This window comes from Paralichthys olivaceus, chromosome 14 (assembly GCF_024713975.1).
Source record: "Paralichthys olivaceus isolate ysfri-2021 chromosome 14, ASM2471397v2, whole genome shotgun sequence".
Taxonomy (NCBI): domain Eukaryota; kingdom Metazoa; phylum Chordata; class Actinopteri; order Pleuronectiformes; family Paralichthyidae; genus Paralichthys; species Paralichthys olivaceus.
Window position 1 is genome coordinate 12,784,028 of NC_091106.1, and position 23,403 is coordinate 12,807,430.

Genomic DNA, 23,403 nt, shown 5'->3' on the forward strand with positions numbered 1-23,403 from the left:
GCCAAGTTTATGAAACCGTAACTGTTGTTTGCCTTAATTTTGATGACACTCCAATTGTTACATTCCTGTAATTCTGACGTCTGCTAGAAGAAGCTACATTTAAAACTGTGTGCCTCTCAGATTGCCCAGCAGTTACCTGAGTATGGGGTTATGTTCCACCGAGTGGGGAGAGAGAAAAGGCCATTGGTGGGAGAGCTGGTGCTGGGCATCTGTGTCAAAGGAATCATTGTGTACGAGACGAAGAACCACATGCGCACGGTCATCAGGCGTTTTCTCTGGAGGGAAACTGACTCCATATCCACTGGGGTAAAACTGCTAGAGGCCTCTCTGTCAGAGTTTGCTGTGTGAGATATTCATTTTGTCATGAAGCTCAAAGTAAATTTACGATGTCTGTCTTCCAGCGGCGTAAACTGATAATCGAGTGCGGTGGGCCCAGTGGGAAAAAGCACAGTTTTATAACAGAGAGCTCAAAAATAGCACAGTACCTCCTGAACCTTTGCTCGGCACAGCACAAGTTTCACAGCGAGATGACGTCACGACAACTTAACCATACCATGATACCAGGTGGGAACATTTTAGTAACTGTGTCGATTGGGATTGAAATGAGCACACAAAGGTTACAGTCAAGATTTGTCTTCTGTTTCTGTTTCTGTTTCCAGATGAACATTTAGACAAGTACATGTCTGTCTACCGGGGTCGTAACTTGAACCTGAAGCAGATGTCCTGCTCGGAGGGCATGTTGAACCATGTAGGCCTGACACCTGGTCAACCAGACCTCTCCAAGTCCTGTGACGACCTGACAGCCAAGCTGGAGGCTCGACTCCGCCAGCAGAGAGAGATGAGGAGAGAGATGAGCAGAGAGCTGAACAAAGAGCCCCTGGAAACAGGAGAGCTCAGGGAGATGAAGGATCAACAGTGTTGGAGGTAGCACTTATCAATGTTAACATTTATATTATCTTATTACAGAAAAATAGTAACAGAGATTGACTAAATGCAACTTTGCATGTGTTGCAGCGCTCCAGAGCCGATTCCCAGAATGATGTCCAGTGTTTCTCTACAGAAGCAAGACTCTGATGCCTCTTCCTCCGTACGAGGTGGATACCCAAACTCATCTCCTTTTGTAAAACACACACAGAATTCTAGAATGGCACACAGTAGAGAGCATACCTCCACCAAGGCCCAATAATTCCCTTAAGTTCTAACAAACTGCACACACGTATAACTAGTAGTCCTCTAAATATTCCACATTTTTTTCATCAAGATCCCAAACATTATTATGAAAAAATGTCTAAAAAGCCCAATCTCACAATGTTAAAGAAAAATTGTTTTTGCATAACCTTGCTTACAAACCAACCAACCAACAAACGTTCAGGGATGAAAGCATAAGCACCAACCACTGTTGTCTCATCACAAGCCTCCTGAACAACTTTAATCACATAGAAGTGATTTTCATTTTCAAACCATTCAAGGGCCCCTCATGAGCATATGTATCTGCATTTGTTACATTAATTGATATGATTGACCCGATCCAGCCAGCAGGGGCCTTTCTGTGTTGTTTGCATGTATTTAACTATGTTGTTAAGTCTTATGCCACTGTCCAAGACATAAGGAGAAGGTGATTTGGAATTAAAAAATTCAAAGGATCTAAAAAGTCTGAAGAAAATATAAAACAAAAGAAAATCTATAAATACATTTACAGTGGCCTATTTATCATTATTCTAACATGTACTTTACAGTTGATACACCAACCAGGACCCCACCAGAGAGAGAGATAGTCTGTGTGACCCTGAAGAAAGATCCCAAACTGGGCTTCGGTGAGTTCATCAAGCCGGACTTAGCTGTGAACTGTGATGTCAAATTAATGATTCTTTAACAGGAGACTTTTGTCTTCCTCTCTGGTCCTGTTTCAGGCTTTGTGATCGTGGGAGAGGACAATACGGGTAAACTTGACCTTGGGATCTTCATAGCTTCCATTGTACCTGATGGGCCTGCGGACAGAGATGGACGAATCAAACACGGTAAGGAGCCGCACCATCACATGAGGACTGGAAACACACATGCTGGCTTTTTGTAGCTTAACATGTCAGCCACCAACAAGGATTTTATAATAATTAGTTTGTTTTTCTTTTAGGTGGACGTCTCATCTCTCTTAACAAGACTAGTTTGGAGGGAGTGACATTCAGTGATGCTGCTGCCATCTTACAAAACAGCCCTGAAGAGGTGGAGCTCATTGTGTCCCAGCCTAAACGTAAGTTCTGCTCAGCGCTGCATGCACTGTCTGAAAAGTCTAGTTATGCTAACATTCAAGCACATACCTCTGCCAAGGCCCAATAGTCCCCTTATATTCAGTCAAGCTCCAGTCCACTAATAACCCTGATTTTTTAAAATCAAAATTCATGAAATATTCCCTGGTGAATCAGTGAAAATGTTAAGAAATAAAACCCGTCCTATCTCGCAAATTCCTGGACCCGCACCAGTTTTTGCATAATCTTGCTTATAAACCAACAACTAAACAGAGGTGAAACCAACCTCCTTGGTGGAGGTATTCATTATCAACCCAACACATGCTGTATGGTAGTGACACTCATACTGACGTCCAGTTGTTCTTTTATCAGAGACTCTGAGAGACCTAAGGAGTTCCTTGAGTCAAAGTACAATGGGTTTGTCTTTGGAGAAGAGCTTTGGGTCACAGACCACACTGAGCGGCACAGAGTACCGTCCGGCCATGGAGGAACTAGAGGAGGCCATCAGTCTGTCCAACATGGCGACCCCGAAGCAGAACAGGAGACTTCACATTCCTGTCGTGAGAATACACGACGCACAGGTCAGAGCCAGCTCTCAGCTACAGCAACAGTTCGAGATACGTGACTTTGTTTCTACAAAACAATTCAACATGTGATCAGAGCTGATAAGTCTTCAACCAGTGCTAATTGATAAATGCATTAAGTGCTCTGATTAATGTGAGACAACTTGTTTTTCAGGATGTGTGTTCCAGGTCTCCCTCAATCATTAGTCTGAAAACCAGCGAGCGGTTCATAGTGGAGCTAATGAAAAGCAGTGGCAGTCTCGGCATCAGCGTTGCAGTGAGTGAATCAATGGAGTTTATAGCATTTGTCCCTCTCTATACGAGTTTCGGTTGATTCTGGTTTTCTCTGCTCCTCACTATAACTAAACAAGTGGAAGAAGGGAAGCTGAAACACTGCTACTGTCTTTAGATAGAGGGTCTTCTGTCCCATGCAATGTTGGCCTTTAAAAAGTTAATTTCGGCCGGAACAGTGACATTGTTCCTTGTCTTGCATCGGCTCAGCCAAAGCGATTTACAGGACTAACTGGGAAAGGCCAATACAAGTTAGGATGCTAAGTAACTTGGATCCTTCCCCATGGAATCAGCAGTGAGGTTATTTGAGGCCATTTGCAACGCTGACAAGTTTGTTTATAATCTTTTTTGCCAAAAGGGAGGAATAAACACCAACGTGCGTTATGGAGGCATCTACATCAAGAGTCTGGTGCCAGGGGGCGCTGCAGAGCAGGACGGACGCATTCAGATTGGTATGATTATCTTTATCATGACACATTCTTTACCATTGTTGTTTGGTGGAGTTTGTACGAAAGGGCGTAAAGATTTTTCGAATTCTTTGAAAAGAATATAGAATAACTGATTGTGGATTGTGCCCATGCTCTGTAAAATGAAGGAGTAGTAAAGCTGTTCACTTTCTCTTTTTTTACTTTGTGTATTCTGTCAGTAATATGTCTGTTCCACTGGAGCATTGATGTGTCTGTGTTTGCTAGGTTCATGCTTCAATGAGCAAGAGCGACTGTTGAATTTGTTGACGTGCCCGTTAGACACAGACACACACAGACACACACACACACACACATACAGACACAGACAGACATACACAAAAACGTTTATGTTTTGATGTCGCTAATGATGATGAGATTTGCGTTTGTGCATATGACAGGTGACAGACTGCTGGAGGTTGACGGAGCCAACCTGAGGGGCGTGAGTCACCATCAAGCTGTCGAGTGCCTTAAGAGGACTGGGGAGGTACACACATACACACACACACGCACAAACATATGCAAACATGCACATGCAGAACAACACAATTACAGAAAAAATATACTTTGCTGTTATGATTATTATCAGTACAGTGTGACTGTCATCTCCAGGAGAGACTGCTTTGAACAACATACAGAGATACGTTGACATTTATGCCTCAAGTCTTGTTCTGGTCCTATTTCCCATCCACATTAAATATTGATTTTCTTCCAGGAATCAATTTTTGAATAACCTTAGTGCAGTAGTTTTGGTTACTTAGGTACTGTATATCATATATAAGACTGTATTGTAACTGTATCATCTTTGTACTACACTATTGTGTGTGTGTGTGTTTGTATGCATCTTATTCCCCCATAGGTGGTAAACCTGCTGTTGGAGAGGGAGCCCACAGTAATCTTGGAGCCCAGACCTGACTCACCCTGCCCCCCATTAGTCCACAGTCCGTCACACACGCAGCCCCCCAGGACCGAGGTCTCCGTGGAAACGACCTTGAGTGGTCGAGCCAAGGACTACAGCTTTGTGACGGATGGTGAGAGGGGAGATGAAGGGGCAGATACACTCACAAAGAAAAAAAAAAAAGAAAAGAGAAGATCGACAGCGTCAGGCACACACACACGCACACTCACTCACACTCACACACACACTCGCACATATAGCCCAGAGGTGACTGTGAGTCATCTGACAGCTACATTGTGGTTGCTGTCAGAGTCTGACGATGCCTCAGTCCCTTGAGACAGCGTGTGCTGAAAACTTGAAGCTGCCTGTTCAGCTTAGTTAAAGGAATAGTTTCCTTATTCCTATACTGGAACTCAAAGAAATGTGAGGCAAATTTTGAAAAGACAAATTTACTTCTTATAAGAAAATAATTCCACAAACATTTGTCTGTCTATAAATGGAACGCACATCTCGTGAACCGCTCATATTATTGACTTCACACTTGACGTGTGTTTTGTTAATTGACCAGGGGAAGTGCAGTGCCATGTTTAATACAGTTTGGGCATGCAATATGTTCAATATCAATAATATTTGAATAACTGGTGCTCTGTAGCGTTCAGTGGGGGCGAGCTAGTGTGCCATCAGTCTGTCGCCTGAGTTGAACATGTCTTCAGTATCTGTCCTGCCAGATAATTTTGATATTTTTTTTATTTGTATTTCACCATACAGACAGTCATTCACCTGTGTTGCGAGTACTGGTCTCCACCATGGCAGCAACATTCATAGAATCACTTCCTCTTTAGCAAGTTCAAAGTAGTACTAGAGCACTGGAATAGTCTTTTTTTATAAATCACAATTTCGCAAACCTGAACTCACATTTACAGATTAATGATTACGTAACACACACACTAATTCCACAAGTCTCCTCACCATCTCTTTCCTTTCCCAGAAAACACACATGAAGTTGTGTTAAAGAAGAGCCTCTCCGGCCTCGGCTTCAGCTTTTACATCTCACAGCTTAAATCGGGGCAAGACCGAGGCAGCGTCGTCCGCATCAAGCGCCTGTTCCCGGGTCAGCCGGCGCTGGAGAGTGGCCTGCTGCGAGAGGGGGACGTCATTTTGTCCGTCAACAGGGAGCCTGTAAAGGACCTCTCTTACCAGGTGGGATATTTTAGAATGATCCTTAATCCCTATGTATTTCTACCTTTGAATTAACAACCACATTCATAAACATTTCTGCTGTGGTTTTGGTTTCGTTAGATCGTTTTTCTAAAAAAATTGTAGCCTGGTTTATAAGGTGTTAACCACAACCTTAAAACCATTCACACTTTGGGCCCTGATGGCAGCACAGTAGGGGATTTCATCTGTGGATAAATGATAATCATGAATGGGCAGGGAGGTGTGTGAGCAGCAGTTTGAACCCTGCTGTTTCTCAAGGTCTTGTCTGTGTTATTTAGTTCACTAATCCTTTAATCCCATAGTACTGGAAATAGCATGCTGGTTGTGTCATAGCATTTGATGTGTCATTTAACCTTTTGTGTACTGCCAAGGAGTTACAGCGGAGCATTTAAACATACAGCAGTTTAATAGATTTGCAAATTTTGAGTCTGTCTTGAGGTCAGATGGTGTCACAACATACACACATACACACATTACATTGATTTCCTGGAGACTACTTTAAACTTAACCATACGCCTTACCCTAATGTTTTACATTACAGGGACTTGATTTTGTCTCAATAAGGAAGACACATGTGACGGTGTAAATAACATGAGTTATACCTGGACCCACTTTCTCTTGTGTTGTTTCAGAGGGTTTTGTTCTTGTTGCGTGGAGCTCCGTCTGAAGTTCATCTGCTAATTTGTCGACCAGGTCCTGGATTGCTATATGATGTAGATGGCAACACACTGGTGAGCTCATGTGTACAAACTTACTGTATATGCACAAACACAAAAAAACAACACCTAAGTTCAGCTGAGTGACCCTAACACATTGTTGGACCTCCTGTCTGACTCTGTAGAGTCCTGCGTCCACCCGAGAGGCTCGATCCCACTCTCTGGATATCCGACTAGGAGAGGACTACAGCCAGCTCCTGAAGTTTCAGTATGACGTCAACATAGCTGTCCAGAAACAAGTCCCCACCCAGGAAGAAGATGTAACCATTACTGCAGAGAAAAACCCAGAGCCTCCAGCAGCTCCAGCACTCCCGGAGAGTCTGGACTGTGAAGTGCAAGTCAACCAGACCCCTCCATCACCTCCTCGCTTACCCCCATCACCCACGTCGCCTCCGTCACCAGTCTCACCAGCCTCACCGGCATCGCCTACCTCGCCTGCCTCACATACCTCTGGCTCTCCACCAGCTCCAACAGAGTCGCGACTGACCACTAGGAATCCAGAGGAACAACAGGAAGCGGACAGAAAGGAGAAGAGAAAGGACGACGGAGAGGAGGTTGCAACAACTTCAAGTTCAACTGTGATACTCATGGACGTCTGTCCCAAGACTGCTTCAAACTCTGTGTATGCCAGGTACTGTATCATATAGAGAAAGATGTGAAAACTAACAAATATTATTGCATTGCAGATTTATGGTCTGTATGAAGTTTGCATACAGGGACATGCAGATTGGGGTTAGGTTAACTGGAGACTGTGAACTGACAATACATGTGAATGATTGTTGGTCTCTTTTTGTTTGCCCTGTGATACTCTGATGGAGGTATGCACTCTACTAACTGCCGTTCTAGTTTAATTTGAAGTTAAATTTATTTTTCCTTGTTATGAGTTGAAGTTATTATGCTTTTAAAAGGAATGTTTTGGTAATTTTTATTCTATCTCACTGTTATTTCTCTCCAGATTTAATATCTATAGTATCTATTTCATTTTGTCTTTAGTTGTAATACTTTTGACAAATGTGAAAGCAAAAAATGGAATCAAGTCTGCTTTGTTGTTGGTGGCCATGATGTGTAGATTCAATCAGAGCTCCTGCTGCTCCTCTGTCAATAGGACATAATTTACAATAAAGACAGGAATTTTAAAATCCTTATTTTAAGTAAACTACACTGTGTACGGTTTGTTTATCTCCAGTGGAGTCAGAGAGGAGGCGGATGGAAGTGTGACCTACTGCCTCGTGGGAAATGGGCTGACGATCATGGCAGATGAAGAGTACCTGACCATTAGCTCCACCCTGGAGCCTCCTCATAGCTTTCCCTCCGGCCTGGCCATTCAGACCCCAACAACCAACCTAACAGGCTCTCAAACTTCCAACAGCTCGTCAGGTTTCAGCTCTCAGAATCCAAACCTCAGCCCCCACGTCTCAGCCGCCACCATCCCACCCCTCGGACTCTCAGCTGACACCCCGACCACCTTCACACTTTCCCACCCATCCCAGCCACTCACAACGCAGCCGCCGAAAGCCAAGCATCACCCGATCCAGCAGGGGCTCCTTCCAAGTCACTACAAAGCCTTTTCCGAGAACAGCAGGCCTGTGGTGCCTCCACCCCTGCCTCCTGCTCCAACACAGACCCCAATTACAGCCCAGATCATCCCCTCTGTGCCTCACTGCGTCAGTCCGCCTGCCCAGACGCTGCCACCAACAGTCCTGCCTGCTCCTGCCCAGAGCCACATGCAGCTGAGGGAAGAGCCAGAGAAGAAAGAGAGGGAATACAAAAATGATTATGATGAGGAGGTGGATGATGAAGAGGAAGAGAGTCGAAGAAAGGCAAGTGACATTTCTTAGCTTTCTGGTTCACATTCTCAACTTTGCTAAGAAATGCTATTGACAGCTCATTTATGTAACTTCTTTCAAACACTGAAATAAAGATGATCTTTAGTTTAGCTTCTGAAACTTTGAAAAAAATTGTAGAGACAGAGTTCAAACCAAAGAGGTATTTTTTTATTTACATGTAATTATACAAACATCTACTAGGCATTCATTGTTAATTTGGATGTGCTCATATAGTATAAGTGGATGGTTATTGATGGTGCTTTTTCTATATAAACACAAAATTTGTACTTATTGTATCAGCAACATAAAGATTAATCTACAAGCAGACCCTAAATAACATTTAACAACATGAAAGAATGAAAAAATGAGAACCAGATTTTGATACCAATGATAATTTCTAAAAAGGAAATCTTAAAACCTGCTGTTATACACAATATGATTGGCTAAGGGACACACCCTGGGACTTGATCAATCCCAGTGGTGCTTTCCTCAGGAATGGGTGTTTAGTGAACTTTCTGTGCTCCTCGGGTCCTCTACTGACTGTGTTCTAAAATTTTGAGAAAGATTGTCTCCTGGCCAAAAGCTGCAGTCACAAGTTTTTGACTGTAGACGTAAGCATCCACTGGAGATGTAAGGAATTATTATTGTTGTATATCTATTTGATACATGAATTGTCTGTGTCTTGACTGTCAGGGATTGGTCAAAGAGTTTGAACTGACAGTGGTTTTGACCAAGTCCAGGAGTGGAAGCTTTGGGTTCACCATCACTCGCAGCAAACTGGACAACTGCTACTACATACAGGAGATACTGGACAACCCAGCCAAGGCAGATGGAAGACTCAGGGCAGGAGACAGGCTTGTCACTGTACGTGCAAACACACACATGCACCCAATCGTGCATTCTTGGATGTAAAAAAAAACATTCTCCTATTGTGAGCTGTATATCCATGCTTGACTAGTTGACCGTGCACAACTTCTCCCCTGTCATCTGTCTCCAGGTGAACGGGCATGATGTTACCAGTGTGGCAGATGATTATGCCATGACGATCCTCAGGTCATCTCCGCGAAGACTGAGTATGACCCTGGGGAGGGCGGTGACCAACCTGGTGGCCCCGCCACCCTGCGACAACCTGCCAGACATTGTCCTGTACAAGACACCTTCTGGACAGCTAGGTGCGACACACACTGTCTGACATTCTAAAGACACGGTACATGAAGCTCTTGTCAATCATTTGCACTGAATTGAGTCTATGTGTGCGCACTCCCCAGGTATAAAACTGACAGGGGGCATTGGCAGCAAATGGCAGGGCATCTACTGCCTGGAGGTGGTGCCAGGCTCCCCAGCCAGTGAGGAGGGGAGCGTCCAACCCAATGACAAAATCCTCTACATCTGTGGCAGGTGCACGCTGGGTATGACCCTAGAGGATGCAGTCAAAGCATGCGAGATCGCGCCTCGTAAGGTTAAACTTAAAATCATCAGGTATGTGCCCTCCCGCTAAAAACACAAGCTGAGTGTTTAATTCTGTGAATGACTACGATTGTTTGTGTCTGTCACAGAGAAGACCAGCCGTTGACCCCAAAGGCTAAGTGGAACGGTAAGCTCTGAAGGATTAATGGACGGTTGAGTTAACCCCAAGATAAACAGGACAGTTTGGTTGTTGTATGCACTGATGGATCACCTAGAAACCAGATATGTTTGTGCTCAACTATGATAAGAGAAGTTCAATCATTACCAGAAAGTATTAGAGCTCTGCAAGACAGGAAATTACTTGACTGTAGACATATAGTAACTTAAACATCTTTTTCGTTTGCAGGCCTGTTTGACTGGAAAAAGGACAGGAAATCCTATGCTCGTTTTGAAGAACCCGTCTCTCCAGAGAAAGACTCCCCTACTGAAGAGCGTGAGTTTATTTTCTTGCTCTCTTTTTCTTCTCTCTTTCTCCTCCGAACTCTCTCCATCAGCGTGTTTTATCAGCAGCATAACTGGTTCCCTCCCTGTAGTTTGCTTGTTGTCCCATTGTCTGTGTGTAGTCGGAGCTCGGTGCTGAAAGACAATTCTCTTTGCAACTGTGTGCGTGCGTGTGTGTGTGTGTGTCAGTATGCATGTGTGTGAGATCTGAATGCTGACAGACAGATCCTGGGCTCTCACTGCAGGATTAATAATTACCAAGCCTCTGGCCCTCCACTGGTGTATTGGACTGCACAGCTGAAGGCGTCGTACACACACGCACACACACACACACTGACAGTGCCATACAGTTAGTGGTCTATAGGGCAGGTAGCTCAGTTGCCTGGTGACAGTGCATGCAGCGGTAAGGGACAGTAGAGAGGGTCACTTTGAAAAGGACCAACCTTGTTCACATGTCATACAGGAGACGCACCTATCAACACATCTCTTTCAAAATGGCCGAAGAGGTGGGAGGTTGGTGTGTGTTGTGTCTGTTTCAGAAATTTGAAAATGCCACGATGGAGATTGGTACCGAAGAGAATTTCCATTTTTATCTAAGGACCGAACTGCCGGCTTAACCCCTTATTTATCAATAACATAACTTTTATTAGCCTGGTCAATATTTGTTATATTGGATGCAGTGGCAGGTGTGCTCTTGTCTTCACTGGTCACTGACTATTTTCTTTCTTTTTACAGCTGAAGCTGTGTGCAGGACTGCTGCTAAATTCCGATGTGTCTCCCTCAGCCAAGAACAAGACGTAAGTTTCTGAGCACATTATTGATCTTTGTCCTTCTTTCTGGTGAACTCACTCGTTTTTATCATCTCTTTCCATTTCTATTTATTATTTTCCTGTTACTGCACATCTTTTGAAGTCTGCTGAAACGTACACTGTAACATGAGTCTACTGTGTGTCAATCTGCGAATGCATTCATTGCTGGGGTTGTGGAGGTCACTGTCTGCATGTGTGTGTCGGGCTTTATTTACACCTGATTGTTTTAGGATTTTTGTAGTATGGTATTTTTCTGCATATCATGGTCCTGATCTGAGGCTCTTTTCCTCTGTTGCTGAATCCTCAATATTCTTGTTCTCTTTTCCTTTTTTCCCTGTGCGTCTTTGTTCCTGTAGAGTTGCATCATGCAAGTAGAGTTCACAAAACCAGAAGGAGGAGGTCTGGGCTTTGCTTTGGTCGGAGGGACTAACGGCAGCATGCTCAGAGTGAGGGAAATCTGCTCGGGTGGAGTAGCTGAGCAGGACGGCCGGCTGAGAGTGGGAGATATTTTATTAGAGGTAACCACCCATTATACCTTCTGACTTTTATAACTTTGTTGTCACGGAAAACCCTGATCTTCACTGATTATGTTCCAGGTGAACGGTGTGATTGTTTCAGGCCTGAGCCACAGTAAGGTGGTGGACATCCTCCGTAAAGCTGAGGGCACTGTGCAGCTCACCATCTGCAGAGACATCCTACCACTGACCTACTCAGAGTCACCCCCACCGCCCAACATGTCCGCTCAGACTGAGGCTATTTTAGCTGAGCAACCAGCCTCTGACACTCGCTCTTCACCTGACATCATGGTGAATAGGCCGGTGGAGCACCCGCCTGGTATGATCTCCTATCTTTCCTATTATCATCAATAAGTAGAGAGTGGATCTTGACTACAAAGCTGTCAGCTTCAACTAAAATTAAACTTTTAATACTTTAACAGTAAGACAATGCACTGAAAATAGTGTGAACCCATTTTATACTAGAATGTCACTCAGTAGCACATACCTCTGCCAAAAACCCAACAGTTCCCTCATGAAACCACATTTAAATTAACTAGATCTGGACGTTTGTGTGAAAACATCCTGTATCCACCCCATGTTCCTGATTAGCACCAAAATTGATCGGAGTCTTTTCTGACAACATTCCGATAAATGTGCATCTTTGTCGTTTCAGAGGCGACGTCAGACCCTGTTATCAAAGAAACAACTGTTGTCCTAACGTCACCACCGCCTCCACCGCGCCAACTGACAGTTGTAACAGACGAGGTTGAAATGAAACTGGTAAGATTCACAACACCAAGCATCACACACCCAAATGAAAATAGTCATTTTGATGTGCTGCTTTGTTTAAATTCAAACACATCCCTCTTTACCTCTGTACTAACATCTCCTACTAACATCTCGCTCCTCCTCCTGTCTGTTGCTGCTTGTCTGTGGATCAGGAGAGCTGTAACAGCACCCCCTCCCACCAAGCTTGCTGCCCATCCCTCAATGTCACTGACATGTTGCATGGAGCTTCTGACAGGTAGTAACTTCCCAAACTACTCCTCTACTTGTTCTACCCTCATCTTCTTGCTTTTCCTTTGGTTTATTGGAAGTTCCTCTCTTAACAACAAGAGGGCAGCAGAGAGCAATAAATAAAACATACTGTTGCCAATGGAGAACCCCAATGAGACAACAACTAGCTTGAAAGTTAGGAAATATAATAGTAGCATTCTCTGTAGCCCAAAAGCAAGACAAGTATTGAGAATCAAACAGGTATTTTAGCCTCTTGTCTATACTGTATTTTAGGTGGAAAAGTCGCAGGGACAGGAAGCTCAGCCTTGCATGATTTCATCCCCTCCTCCTACCGAAGAGTAAAAATGGTCTGGTCTCACCCCTGCCCCCTGACTCCCCCAGGAAACAAATTTTGACCAAACTCTTGGACCAGTCCTGCAAAGACATCCGGAAACTCCAGTCAGACGGCTGGAGCAGCGAAGAAGAAGATGATGTTTTTGACGCCAGCCAACAGGAAACAACCTCACCCCAAACAGGTGACCGTTCCTCCATACTGTTGTGCTTATGTGTAAAAATCTTAATCTATGTTGAGCCGCACAAACAAACCTCATTCATTTTTTTTCTTGTACCCTCAGGCCCACCCATAGTGTCAGAGGAGGAACTGGCCACTTTAGCTCTCATCAGCCCAGCGAGGAGCAGTCAGTATTCAGGGTCAAGAGTCAAAGCTCTTATCCAGATTCTGCAGCATCAAGTGGACCAGCAGGAACTGGTCAAAGAGTTTATGGTGTGTATGTGTTATGGTTCAAAACAGTTACCGTTCACATTTATCAAGTGGTGTAAACCATAGTTATGACTGAGAGTGGTACTCAGTAGAGCCTCCGCCAAAGCACACCAAATTGCACAGACAATATCAGTTTCATCAAGATTCATGAATTACTCCCTTGGAAATCAGTTAAAATGTCAAATTATGCCCTATATCGTAATGTCAAAGAAATTTGAAAAAAGAAATTCCAGGAACCGGCCCCTGATCCAGATCCACACCAAACTTTTATGCCTTCTTCCCTGACCCATATCTCATTCTTTCACCAAGCTGAAAGCTGCAAAAACAGCAGGCAGACACACACATACTCAGTCATTACTAAGACATTGCACTTGTAGGGTTTCTTATGGACAGACACAGACAATGTATAATAAATTGATGTTGTATTTCAGGCTCTGGAGCATCTGAAGCCTTCCGACAACTGTTTGGTGGGAAAAGCCCCTGAGAACAGAGATAAGAACCGCTACAGAGACATCCTGCCCTGTAAGTCTGAGATACAACCTCTGGCAGAATCTTACCTTTTACTTTTTCCCTTTGTTCAAACCCCTGTGTTTGTAAAGACTAGACACACGCACATAAACTTGACATTTATTGGAGAGTCTGTTTGTTGGCACTCTCCTTAGCTGCCCGTTTCAAGATGACTGTAAAGGCCTCTAATGATGGCAGAGGAGATATTTGTTTACAACACTTGAGTCCAGCACAGCAAATCATAATATCAATGTTTCACTGGTGCAGCACTTAAATTTTGCTTTGACTCAGCCAAGAACATATTAATTAAATAGATGTCATCTGTTACCAACCTTGTAATTATGTGGGATTTATACTTTTAATAAATAAAGCAGGAGTAAATAATATTATAAGCTTTGTAATTACCATGAATTTCAGGGGAATAAATACAGAGAGAGATTGGATGGAAAAAGGAAAAACTCCACAAAAGATGTGCGTATGTGAGTTAAGTGATAGGGCGCAATGCTTGAATTGAGATAAGATAAGACAATCCTTTATTAGGAGTAAGAGGAGTCAAAAATAGGCATCAGTTAGTAATAATAAGTTACATGCAATACTTAAGTGTATTAATTATACTTGAATGGAATGGAATAAAACTAAAATATATATACAGTTTAAAAACAAGAAAAATGTGGGCAGTGTGAGAATATGTACAGTGAATAAATGGCACATGAACCATTATATTGCACAATATTGCACAGGGCTTCACAGAATTAACACTGAATATTGTAAAAAGAAATCCTAAAAGTTATTCTGACAAACACTTGGGAAACACGCACATTAAAACAAACACACTAAAATCTGCATTCACGTCCAGTTCTGACAGTGTGTTGGGGTGAAAAGTGTCAGATCTGAGACACGAGTGCGATGAAAAAGATAGTGACCCCCAGTGGAATCAAGGCGGACCTCAATGTATTACTCATTGCCTGCTGCCTGTTATAAATGCTATTTGTGCAAGTGGTCCAAAGAAATGAACATGGTCGGATCCATTGCGTTTAACTACTTTATTTTGAAAGCCAGGTTTCCAGTCTCTGGCTTTCTTGACTTCACACGTAGGAGGTTGGGGGGAGTAACCCAAAACAACATTCCTAACTCCCTTTAGTCTATCACCTCTCTCATCACCAACAAACGTCTTCACAGCACTGGTTTGTTGAACCTAATTCCAGACCTCAGAGCTGTTTACTTGGTGTTATTTACAGTACTCCTAGATCATGTGCTCCAGGGGAGAAACAAGGCAGCAGTGTTTGTTGTTGATGGTCAAGAATCCAATGGATTAATCAAACAAATAAAACATGTCTTCCCAATCTTTCTGTTTGAGGGAGAATGTTAGTAGGGGTGAAGTTGGTTTCAATCATGAATCCATGCAGTTTCTCTTTTCCCTCCATAGACGACAAAACACGTGTTGCCATTGGAGAGAACCAGGACTACATCAACGCCAGCTACATCCGCATGCAATTCGGTGACAAGGAGTTCTTCTACATCTCCTGCCAGGGCCCGCTGCCCTCCACAGTGTCAGCCTTTTGGCAGATGATCTGGGAAAACAAATCAGACGTCATTGCCATGATGACCCAGGAAGTGGAAAGGGGAAGGATTAAGTGTCACAAGTACTGGCCAGAGAAGCTGGGCGTGCCCCTGGACACCGGCAGGTACCAGCTGCACCTGGAGAACCAACAGTACCTGGAGTACTTCCACATTAAGGTCATCCGAATGGTGGAGACAGAGGTAGGAGAGGAGTACCTGCCTGTCTGGTCAATGACCTGCTGCAATATCGTTCTTTACTCTGAACTTGAAATGCAATGTTTTTAAACTTGTTATTTCAGACCAATGAGACACATTTTGTCCATCACCTGAAGTTAACGCACTGGCCTGACCACGGTGTGCCACACTCCTCTGAACAGCTGGTTCGCTTCATCCGCTACCTGAGGGCAGTGCATCAACAGGGGCCAGTGACGGCTCACTGCAGCGCTGGCATCGGACGCACGGGAGTTCTCATCTGTACCGACATTATCCTCAGTCTCATTGAGAATGATTTACCTGTGAGTAGAAGCCAGTGTGATAGCTTAAGTTACCAGTAACTTTGGTGATCTCATTACTTTAGACTCTAGCACCTTCCACCATTTGTCCAATACTTTAGTTTAGCTTCGAATAAAATAGCTTAAACACTCACTTTGTGTTGTGTTTAACGCAACACAAATATTTTACTAGCATGTATGCAATCAGAGTGTATGTAAAGATGAACAACGTGATGCTCCGGGTTATGCACATTAATCCTGCCTCCTCCATGTTAGTGGATGGAACATGTATCAAACTGCATATCCAAGATATTTCAAATCCAATTCTGTATAGTGGGAGTAGGTGGATATATGTCATCCATACAGTCTATGATACAGCCTCATGGAGTTGCTCAAATGATTCTTAATCTTGAATAATTCAAAATAAACTAAAGCATTAGAGCAGTCCACACACATGTTGTAGTTGTGCCTAACCATGTTCTTTCTCTGTCTTCAGATCAACGTGAGCGACATCGTAAAGGAGATGAGACTACAGCGGCATGGAATGATTCAAACCAAGGTCAGTGCCAAAGTTCAAAGTTCAAGCTTTATAAAAATTTTAAAAAAAAGACAGTTCCCAAAAGCTAGACGTGGCCTTTGTCTCTCTCTCGTTCCAGGAACAATACCTCTTCTGCTACAAAGTCTGGTTGGAGGTTTTACAGGGCATTTTACAGCTTGACAGCAGCCAATGGCAGCCGGACAGTCCCCGAGACCACAAAGTGGTCTGAATGTTTCCACTTTCACCTCACCTGCCTGAGAAGCTCAGGCTGTATATGTGTAACCTTGTTCAGTCAATCACACCACAGACTGGTGGTGGACTTTTCTTTGGCTGTAGTTAGTTTAGTTAGCTAGAATATGAAACCTGTACTTCTCTGTTTTGATACTTTGTGTTGAGGCCTCTTGGTTAGTTACAATGACTTTTTCTTATACGTGCTCTCGGTGCTGTGATTATGTCAGTTTCATTTAGATCACTGGGGTTGTTTTGCCTTTTCAGGCTTAGTGATTTGCCTTCTGTCTCTAGCATGTTTTTTTTTTATTTTTGTGTCACTATTTGAATGTATTATTTCTTTTTCTTGCATTTATTTTATTAACAGTCATATTGCATGGAACTTTAAAAAAAACATAATATCCACTTCTTTTATCTTGGCAGTAGTGTCACTAATGTCATCAGCGTGCACAACTTTAAAATTATCGTACCAACTTCGGTATCCGTCTGAAACGAATTGCGTTTGAGTAAGCGATGTGTTATCATTTCATTAAGTGCATTTCTAACCCTGGAGAAAAAGGGCATTAGCAAAAAGAGTGGTATTGATTTTTCAGTTCATCGTGTACGGTAATGAAAAGAATCAAGTGCCTTGGAATGACTCATTCGGTCGCTCCACGCTGACCAGAAGTCACTTGTCACAAGACAGCGGGGGGACGGAGAGCAGGCGGCCGACGGTGGTTAGACTGAAAGTGCTGTTTTCAGTTTGTGGTTTGCGGTGGATCGATCCAAACCAGAGGAGGGCAACATCTCACTTTTTAGTTACTTTGAATGAATGTGAAGTTTGCACATCGCCTGGCAATCTTTTTTTTTCTTTGTGGGCCCATTTTATACAAAAACAGAATCACAATGAAAGTCTTACTACACATAATCACAACTTGCACATCCTAATACAGATAAAGAATGATTTGACGTGACAAATGTTTTTAGATAAATTCTTTTTTTTGTCTAAAATGTGGAGGAGGTTTTTTTTGACTGATTTAAATGTAAATTAAATAATTCGTTGCTGGGATGATTTGTCATGTGACATCATTGTTTATCTGTATTCCATAGCTATTTTAATACAAACTCAGCCAAAAATGCAAAAAATATTACAAGGTTTACAAACTTTCCATTTTGCCACTTTAAGGGCGTCTGATGTACAAAGCAACAGAGCTGCATCTCCGAGTCAAGATGATTTTTAGCTGCGGTTTGAACCTCAACCTTTGGATGTAAATGCTTGTAAGCTTTATTCTTTTAGCTGCTATCACACGAACACACACAGACACACACACCAGCTCCTGCATTGCATGTAGACTCTTTAAATAGAGACGTCTGAGCCTGGAGTTTGACTGCTGAATGATTTGAACGTGAGCAAAATTTGGAATGTAACGAAGCAATACTCTCCACGAGACGAGGAGAGGAGATGCAAATGTCAACCCCTTTCCCTGTAACATCTTCCAGACTGTTCGGAGCATGTTGGTGAGACATATGCAGTACCTTTGCCATGTGGATGGCCATGCAGAGCCATCAGCCTCTGTATGCAATATCTTTTCCCTCAGTGCTGGTCGGTCGGTTTCCCGCTCTGTGCAAGTTCATGTTCTCTCTTTGAGACGCCGTCGCTGTGTTTTCTTCCTCGGATCCTGGAAAAAATGATTATTCTTTAAAGAACAAACGAAAGCACATTTTGCATACATATGTGAAAATGCACCTTGTACAGTCGAGCAAGTGCTTCTGCGGTAGCATTGTGAAATGTAATAACCCCTTAATTGCACAACTGCTTATTTATGCTAAATTGATATCTTGTCACTGTACCAGCCACTATGTAACCGATAACTGAGAACAATGTAATACCTCTCTCTTTAATTAAAAACTATTCCGAAACTTGTTTGTGTGTTTGTGCTGCACATTTAACCCCCCCTCCCCAAGACTTGAGGCACAACATAACTCAGTTTGAACAACGGAACAAGAGCAGAGGAGTGGGTTTTCCCTGATGCACACACAGAACAGAGAGCCGGAGGCAGCTCTAAATCTAATTCTGCTGAGCCGCCCTCTCCACTTTTACTGCTGGGTATACTCCCTCTCGGGTTTTACTGCAGGGTAAATAAGCTGGTCTCACAGGGGTCTTTGTGACAGTATGGAAACCCCTGGAAACACACTGCACGCTCCGCACACATATAAACTTGATGTCGGGGGAAGCCACAGAGCAGATTTACTCCCCCACTCTCTATACCTCTCCTTTCTCTCTGTGTACTCCCACTGCCCTTGTGCACTATCTCTGAAAACACCCCAATTACACACACACACACAAACACACACATGCACAAATCTCCTCCCTCCTCTTTCCCCTTGCTCCCGACTTCAGGCCTTGTTATTGCTGTAAGTTATGACAGCAGCGATAGCAACTTGATGATTCAAGGCCCATTCCTATTTACACAAGTATCAGTGTATTAAACAGTTGTCCTTTCATTTTCAGACCACAGGACACAGGAAGAATTACTGACTGACTCAAAAGTGATCTTGAAATGTAGCGAAGGTGATTATTGAAAATCTGTTGAGCCCCAAACTCTGCTGCATTAGATGATAACACAAGCAAGGATCAGGGTGGATTAAACACCATGACTGACAATGAAGCAAACAGGAAGATGTGGGGAGCTCTGTGTTAAAGTCATTACCAGGAGGCTGTTCAGTCAGTGTGAGTGTGATTTAAAGGCCTGAGGAACGTGTAGAAATGCACTCGTGTGCTCTCAGTAAATCCTCCTTCTCGCTGCTGCCCTCACAGTGCAACACACACACACGTACAAGCCTGTTTTCTTTTTCTGTGTACTGATTAAAAATAGCACACAAATTATGTGCTGCTACAAACTCCCTCCACACACTTCCCCGCAGCCCCCAGCCTTGTGATGTGTCCCATCCTCCTTCTCTGCCCTCGCTTGTCAAATTTCACCTTGAATTTCAAGAAAAATCTACTTGTAAATCAACCTCTTCAACCTGTGTTTCATTTCTAATTTGAACAGATTTAAAGTTGCATGAAATAGTTTTTCCTCACACAGTAAAGATAAGCTGCTTTCAGACGTGACCCAAACTCCAGACAAATTCCTGTAAGGGGCTGTATGTGAGAACGCAAATATCTATTAATTAAATATAAAAAAGAGGTGCCATACATGTAGACAATTTCAATTTGGACAAGACAATGATATTTAAGAGCTTTTCCCCAATGTGTTAAACAAAAAAAAAAAGATTTCCACTGTGGAATTTATACGACATTGTCCTGCCTCCTGCTGGATCTACCCAGGCGCCACCCTTCACCTGAATGTGAGATTTTCCTGTCGTCAACATGTCTGACCTGAACAATCTCCTGCTGCGTTCTTCATATGTGAAAGGCAAACTGCAAATGTGACTCAATTATCTAGAACGTAACTGGAGTTCATGTCTGAAAACGACTTTACGAAGTAAATTCATCACTAAACTTGCATGCAGTAAAATATTCTGACCCAAACATTTTATGGCTGAAACATTAGATAAAAGTTCTCGATGATCTCATGCATCAATGTACACTTTCCTGTTTTACAGCCTGCCATTACACAGTCTTTGGGATCATGACTGGAATTCAAGATGAAATTTCTACAGGTTAACACAAGGTTTGGGTGCACACCACGCTTTTGTCGTAACAGTTCCCTGGAAAGGTCTTTTTGGGTTGAAGAGGTTAAGTACGACCCCACTAATGCAGCTAGGCTCAAGATGACTAAGAATTATTACCGAGCACGGTTCTTGCAAAATAGGCCCAGTCATAGCTCATTTCGGTTCTCACAAAAACAGGGGCGAATTCCTTCAGCTTGTGTTTGCTGATCAACCAGCGAGATTAAACTTGTGCTGATACACGAGAGCGATCTGAGACCAGAGAAGCTGAAAGATAAAGTGGGCTTGAGTGGAGACTGAGGCAAGAAAGACTTCATCATTTACAAAAACACCAACTGCTCTTACAAAAGGGAAATGTGTAATATATAAAGATGTTTTCAGATGCCCATAAAAAGTTGAAGCGTCATTTATTTTTGCTCATTGTGAGGGACAGAAATTTCATGTTTTACACCAGAATTGCAAATGTTCAAACCTTAGGTTCAGAAGGGAATTTTCTGAACCCACACAGGACACAAAGACACAGTACTTGAAATTATATGAGCAAGGAGGGGATAACCAGAATACAGGAAATGCAACAAAGTGGTGCTTTAAACCTGTAATGTTTTATTCAAGGAATTGAAATATTCTACATACACGTCTATACAATTGTGCATTTATACATTCTGCAGTAATGGAGCAAAACCATCCTTCATTCAAGTCTCACTTTCTCCAAGGAGGTTGGTTTCACCTGTTTGTTTTCTGGTTGGTTTGCATGTTAGAAAGCAAGATTAGGTGTTGTGCCCTTAGATGAAGGGGAATATTAAGTTTGATATCAAAAAATGAGCCATTTTCAGACATGACCTGCAGAAAAAACCTGGAGAATTTGGTCCAGGCTTTTTCTGCAGTTTGTTTTTGAACACATGCACATCGCAGCGGTACCAGGAGATTTCTTTCAGTTTATGTTTTTACATACTCTCTCACTGTGAATCCAGCGGATGATCTCCTGCTCTCACATCAGATTCTCCCAACTCCCTGCAGACTTTATACCAGGAGGACAAAGTCCACAGATAACCTCAGGAGTTCAGCGCATGTCTGTAATACAGTACATGAAACATATTCAGTCTCAGGACCACAGTTGAATCTTTTCAACACTTTCAAAAACATTTTTTTAAATCTTCTTAACTCAAATATCACATGGCATGAAATTGTGAAGAACTTTTGAACACACCGTTTAAACTACTGTGGCCTTTACAGTGTTAAGTCAGCAACTTCCATCCTACAGCACAGATACATGGATGAATATAAAAGCGGCAAACTCGGCTGTCAACAACAGCAGAGGCACGAGGTCTGCGGCTAATGCTAGCTTGTATCGGAGCTAGCCATGAACTCTTTCAAAACTTTATTTTCTTCCACATACAACCACAGTTACACAGCGAAATACTGTTACTGATGTTTGTTCCTAAGGTTAATGTTCTCTGTGTCTGGAAATTACCTTAAATAAAGGGGAAACGGAAGAAGGAAGACAACCGCACGCAGCTTCCGCCTGGAGTGAGGAAGAGGTGCGACCCCTGTGCTCTCTCAGGCATTAGTAATAGATTGAGGAGCAATTAATTGACACAATCGAGGATCTTCAATCTACAACCTCTTTAGTTTCACTGGCTGCTTACGTTAGTGTTTCACATTGATCAACACAAACACAAACAATACAAAACGGAAATGACATGCTGTGAACATAGACCATAGAACTAATGAGCAGAGAACTTGTCTGAATATGGACTGTTCTTTATCACATTTATGTCCCATGAGCAAAAACTATTTCAAGGACGGACACAAAACTTGGTAGAAGGATGTAATCAGGGGAAAAGTAAAAATATCATTTGTTTCACAACACTTTCAAGCTATAATTCATGGATCATGATGAAAACGATGTCAGGAATATAAAGGGACATTTTGTAGCTTGATTGAATTGAAGGGGTCATTTGAGCGGACAGGGGACGTGTTTGGCTCTTAAGATGCTAAATGCTCAACAAAGTTTACTGATTACATCCTCTAACTTTGTCTTTGTGCTGTTTGATGCAGGGCAGGAAGTGTACACTTTGCTTTGGAAACTTTTTTGCCCAAAATGACACTATGAGAGTGATGGCAAAAAAAAAAAAGTATGTTACACCAACTGTGTGCAACAAAGAGTGGTCGTCAGCAAATACCACAAAGTCATCACCGTAGTAAAAGAGTTTAACACACCTCTTAAAGTTCCCCCATGCTACAGATACCAATCATATCTCACTATATGGACTCTTGTCTTCTAGGAACTGAATCAACTATGTGTTCCAAAATGTGGTATTTAACTGAGTTTCAACAAAGCAACAAAATAAGAGCATGAGTGTGTTTTTCTGAGTTGTTGTTGGTTGTGCTGGTTGTAAGTCGACCCCCTCAGGCTCCTCGATGATGACAGCCCACTGACAGCGACACAGAGAGTCTTTCATCCAGCTCCCTGAGCAGAATGACACTTCTGTGGCTTTCCAGACTCTCAGAAACCTCAGACTTGTCAAAGGAAGGCGAGTATGATTACAGCCTGCGCTGGTATGTTCACTTGAAATTATTTCAAGTTGGTTATGTAAAGGGTTTGCTGGGTTTTCTGTGGCGAGCTGTAAGGAGGGTCTGGAATTACATCCAGTGGGGGGTTTCTGAAAGGAATTGAGTTAGTTATCCAGGGATTTTGTACAATTTCCTGATCTGTTTTATTGTGTTTGACTAAATCTGAAATCTATAACATAACAAAACAAGACAAAGTTTACACCACATCACTGCACATCACAGCATGGTCTGTAGTTGTTATGTGTTGTTATGACCTCTCCATCAGTTCTCGCCAGATTTCATTATATTTGATGATGGATGAGAGTTTGACATCTACAGATGTTTGTTTTTTTACTTTTCTCTGCATAAACATAATTACAACAGGCACTAGAGTAATGCCAGGGTCTAAATGATTCATATTAATAGCAATAATTATTATTTAAAAAGTAGATAATGAAAATTCATTCAATACATGATACTTTTGAGTATAAATGAATTAAAGCCATTTGATAACCAAATATTAAGCATCTATGTATAATATTCTCTGATAAATGAATCTAAAAAATTATAAAACAAACGCAAAAATACTTCAAATTAAAAAAGAAATCTGGATTCATGCACCAACATTCATGTGCTCAAAAAAAATAAACAATATTTGGATG

The 23,403-nt window shown here is 42.5% G+C and overlaps 1 protein-coding gene and 1 long non-coding RNA gene across 6 annotated transcripts in view; one reads left to right on the forward strand and one right to left on the reverse strand.

Annotated features, from left to right (window-relative positions):
* The window catches only part of ptpn20 (protein tyrosine phosphatase non-receptor type 20), a 26,521-nt gene extending 8,088 nt beyond the window's left edge, over nucleotides 1-18,433 (forward strand). For 2 of the 4 annotated variants that reach the window (XM_069539134.1, XM_069539133.1), the window contains exons 15-47: nucleotides 121-306; nucleotides 402-564; nucleotides 660-924; nucleotides 1,015-1,094; nucleotides 1,737-1,814; nucleotides 1,911-2,018; nucleotides 2,132-2,248; nucleotides 2,616-2,824; nucleotides 2,982-3,083; nucleotides 3,456-3,549; nucleotides 3,963-4,048; nucleotides 4,421-4,592; nucleotides 5,448-5,659; nucleotides 6,310-6,408; nucleotides 6,519-7,024; nucleotides 7,580-8,213; nucleotides 8,913-9,083; nucleotides 9,217-9,391; nucleotides 9,488-9,698; nucleotides 9,776-9,813; nucleotides 10,033-10,119; nucleotides 10,863-10,924; nucleotides 11,293-11,454; nucleotides 11,533-11,770; nucleotides 12,107-12,213; nucleotides 12,375-12,457; nucleotides 12,832-12,965; nucleotides 13,065-13,213; nucleotides 13,642-13,732; nucleotides 15,144-15,478; nucleotides 15,577-15,792; nucleotides 16,265-16,327; nucleotides 16,425-18,433. In XM_069539134.1, the coding sequence (XP_069395235.1) occupies nucleotides 121-306; nucleotides 402-564; nucleotides 660-924; nucleotides 1,015-1,094; nucleotides 1,737-1,814; nucleotides 1,911-2,018; nucleotides 2,132-2,248; nucleotides 2,616-2,824; nucleotides 2,982-3,083; nucleotides 3,456-3,549; nucleotides 3,963-4,048; nucleotides 4,421-4,592; nucleotides 5,448-5,659; nucleotides 6,310-6,408; nucleotides 6,519-7,024; nucleotides 7,580-8,213; nucleotides 8,913-9,083; nucleotides 9,217-9,391; nucleotides 9,488-9,698; nucleotides 9,776-9,813; nucleotides 10,033-10,119; nucleotides 10,863-10,924; nucleotides 11,293-11,454; nucleotides 11,533-11,770; nucleotides 12,107-12,213; nucleotides 12,375-12,457; nucleotides 12,832-12,965; nucleotides 13,065-13,213; nucleotides 13,642-13,732; nucleotides 15,144-15,478; nucleotides 15,577-15,792; nucleotides 16,265-16,327; nucleotides 16,425-16,535 (5,544 nt within the window). In that variant the 3' untranslated portion in view covers nucleotides 16,536-18,433. Of the gene's footprint in view, nucleotides 1-120; nucleotides 307-401; nucleotides 565-659; nucleotides 925-1,014; nucleotides 1,095-1,736; nucleotides 1,815-1,910; nucleotides 2,019-2,131; nucleotides 2,249-2,615; nucleotides 2,825-2,981; nucleotides 3,084-3,455; nucleotides 3,550-3,962; nucleotides 4,049-4,420; nucleotides 4,593-5,447; nucleotides 5,660-6,309; nucleotides 6,409-6,518; nucleotides 7,025-7,579; nucleotides 8,214-8,912; nucleotides 9,084-9,216; nucleotides 9,392-9,487; nucleotides 9,699-9,775; nucleotides 9,814-10,032; nucleotides 10,120-10,862; nucleotides 10,925-11,292; nucleotides 11,455-11,532; nucleotides 11,771-12,106; nucleotides 12,214-12,374; nucleotides 12,458-12,723; nucleotides 12,966-13,064; nucleotides 13,214-13,641; nucleotides 13,733-15,143; nucleotides 15,479-15,576; nucleotides 15,793-16,264; nucleotides 16,328-16,424 lie in introns of those variants that run through there. The other 2 variants (XM_069539136.1, XM_069539135.1) reach the window with 2 other exon arrangements.
* On the reverse strand, nucleotides 14,228-21,783 carry LOC138413710 (uncharacterized). Of its 2 annotated transcripts, XR_011246125.1 has the most exons (5): nucleotides 21,660-21,759; nucleotides 21,396-21,443; nucleotides 21,141-21,259; nucleotides 18,050-18,192; nucleotides 14,228-15,288 (listed from the first exon to the last, which is right to left on the reverse strand). It is a non-coding gene; the product is annotated as an uncharacterized lncRNA (long non-coding RNA). The 2 variants fall into 2 exon arrangements; XR_011246124.1 differs by lacking the exon at nucleotides 21,396-21,443 and having other exon boundaries at nucleotides 21,660-21,783.
* Nucleotides 21,784-23,403: the final 1,620 nt, after the last annotated feature.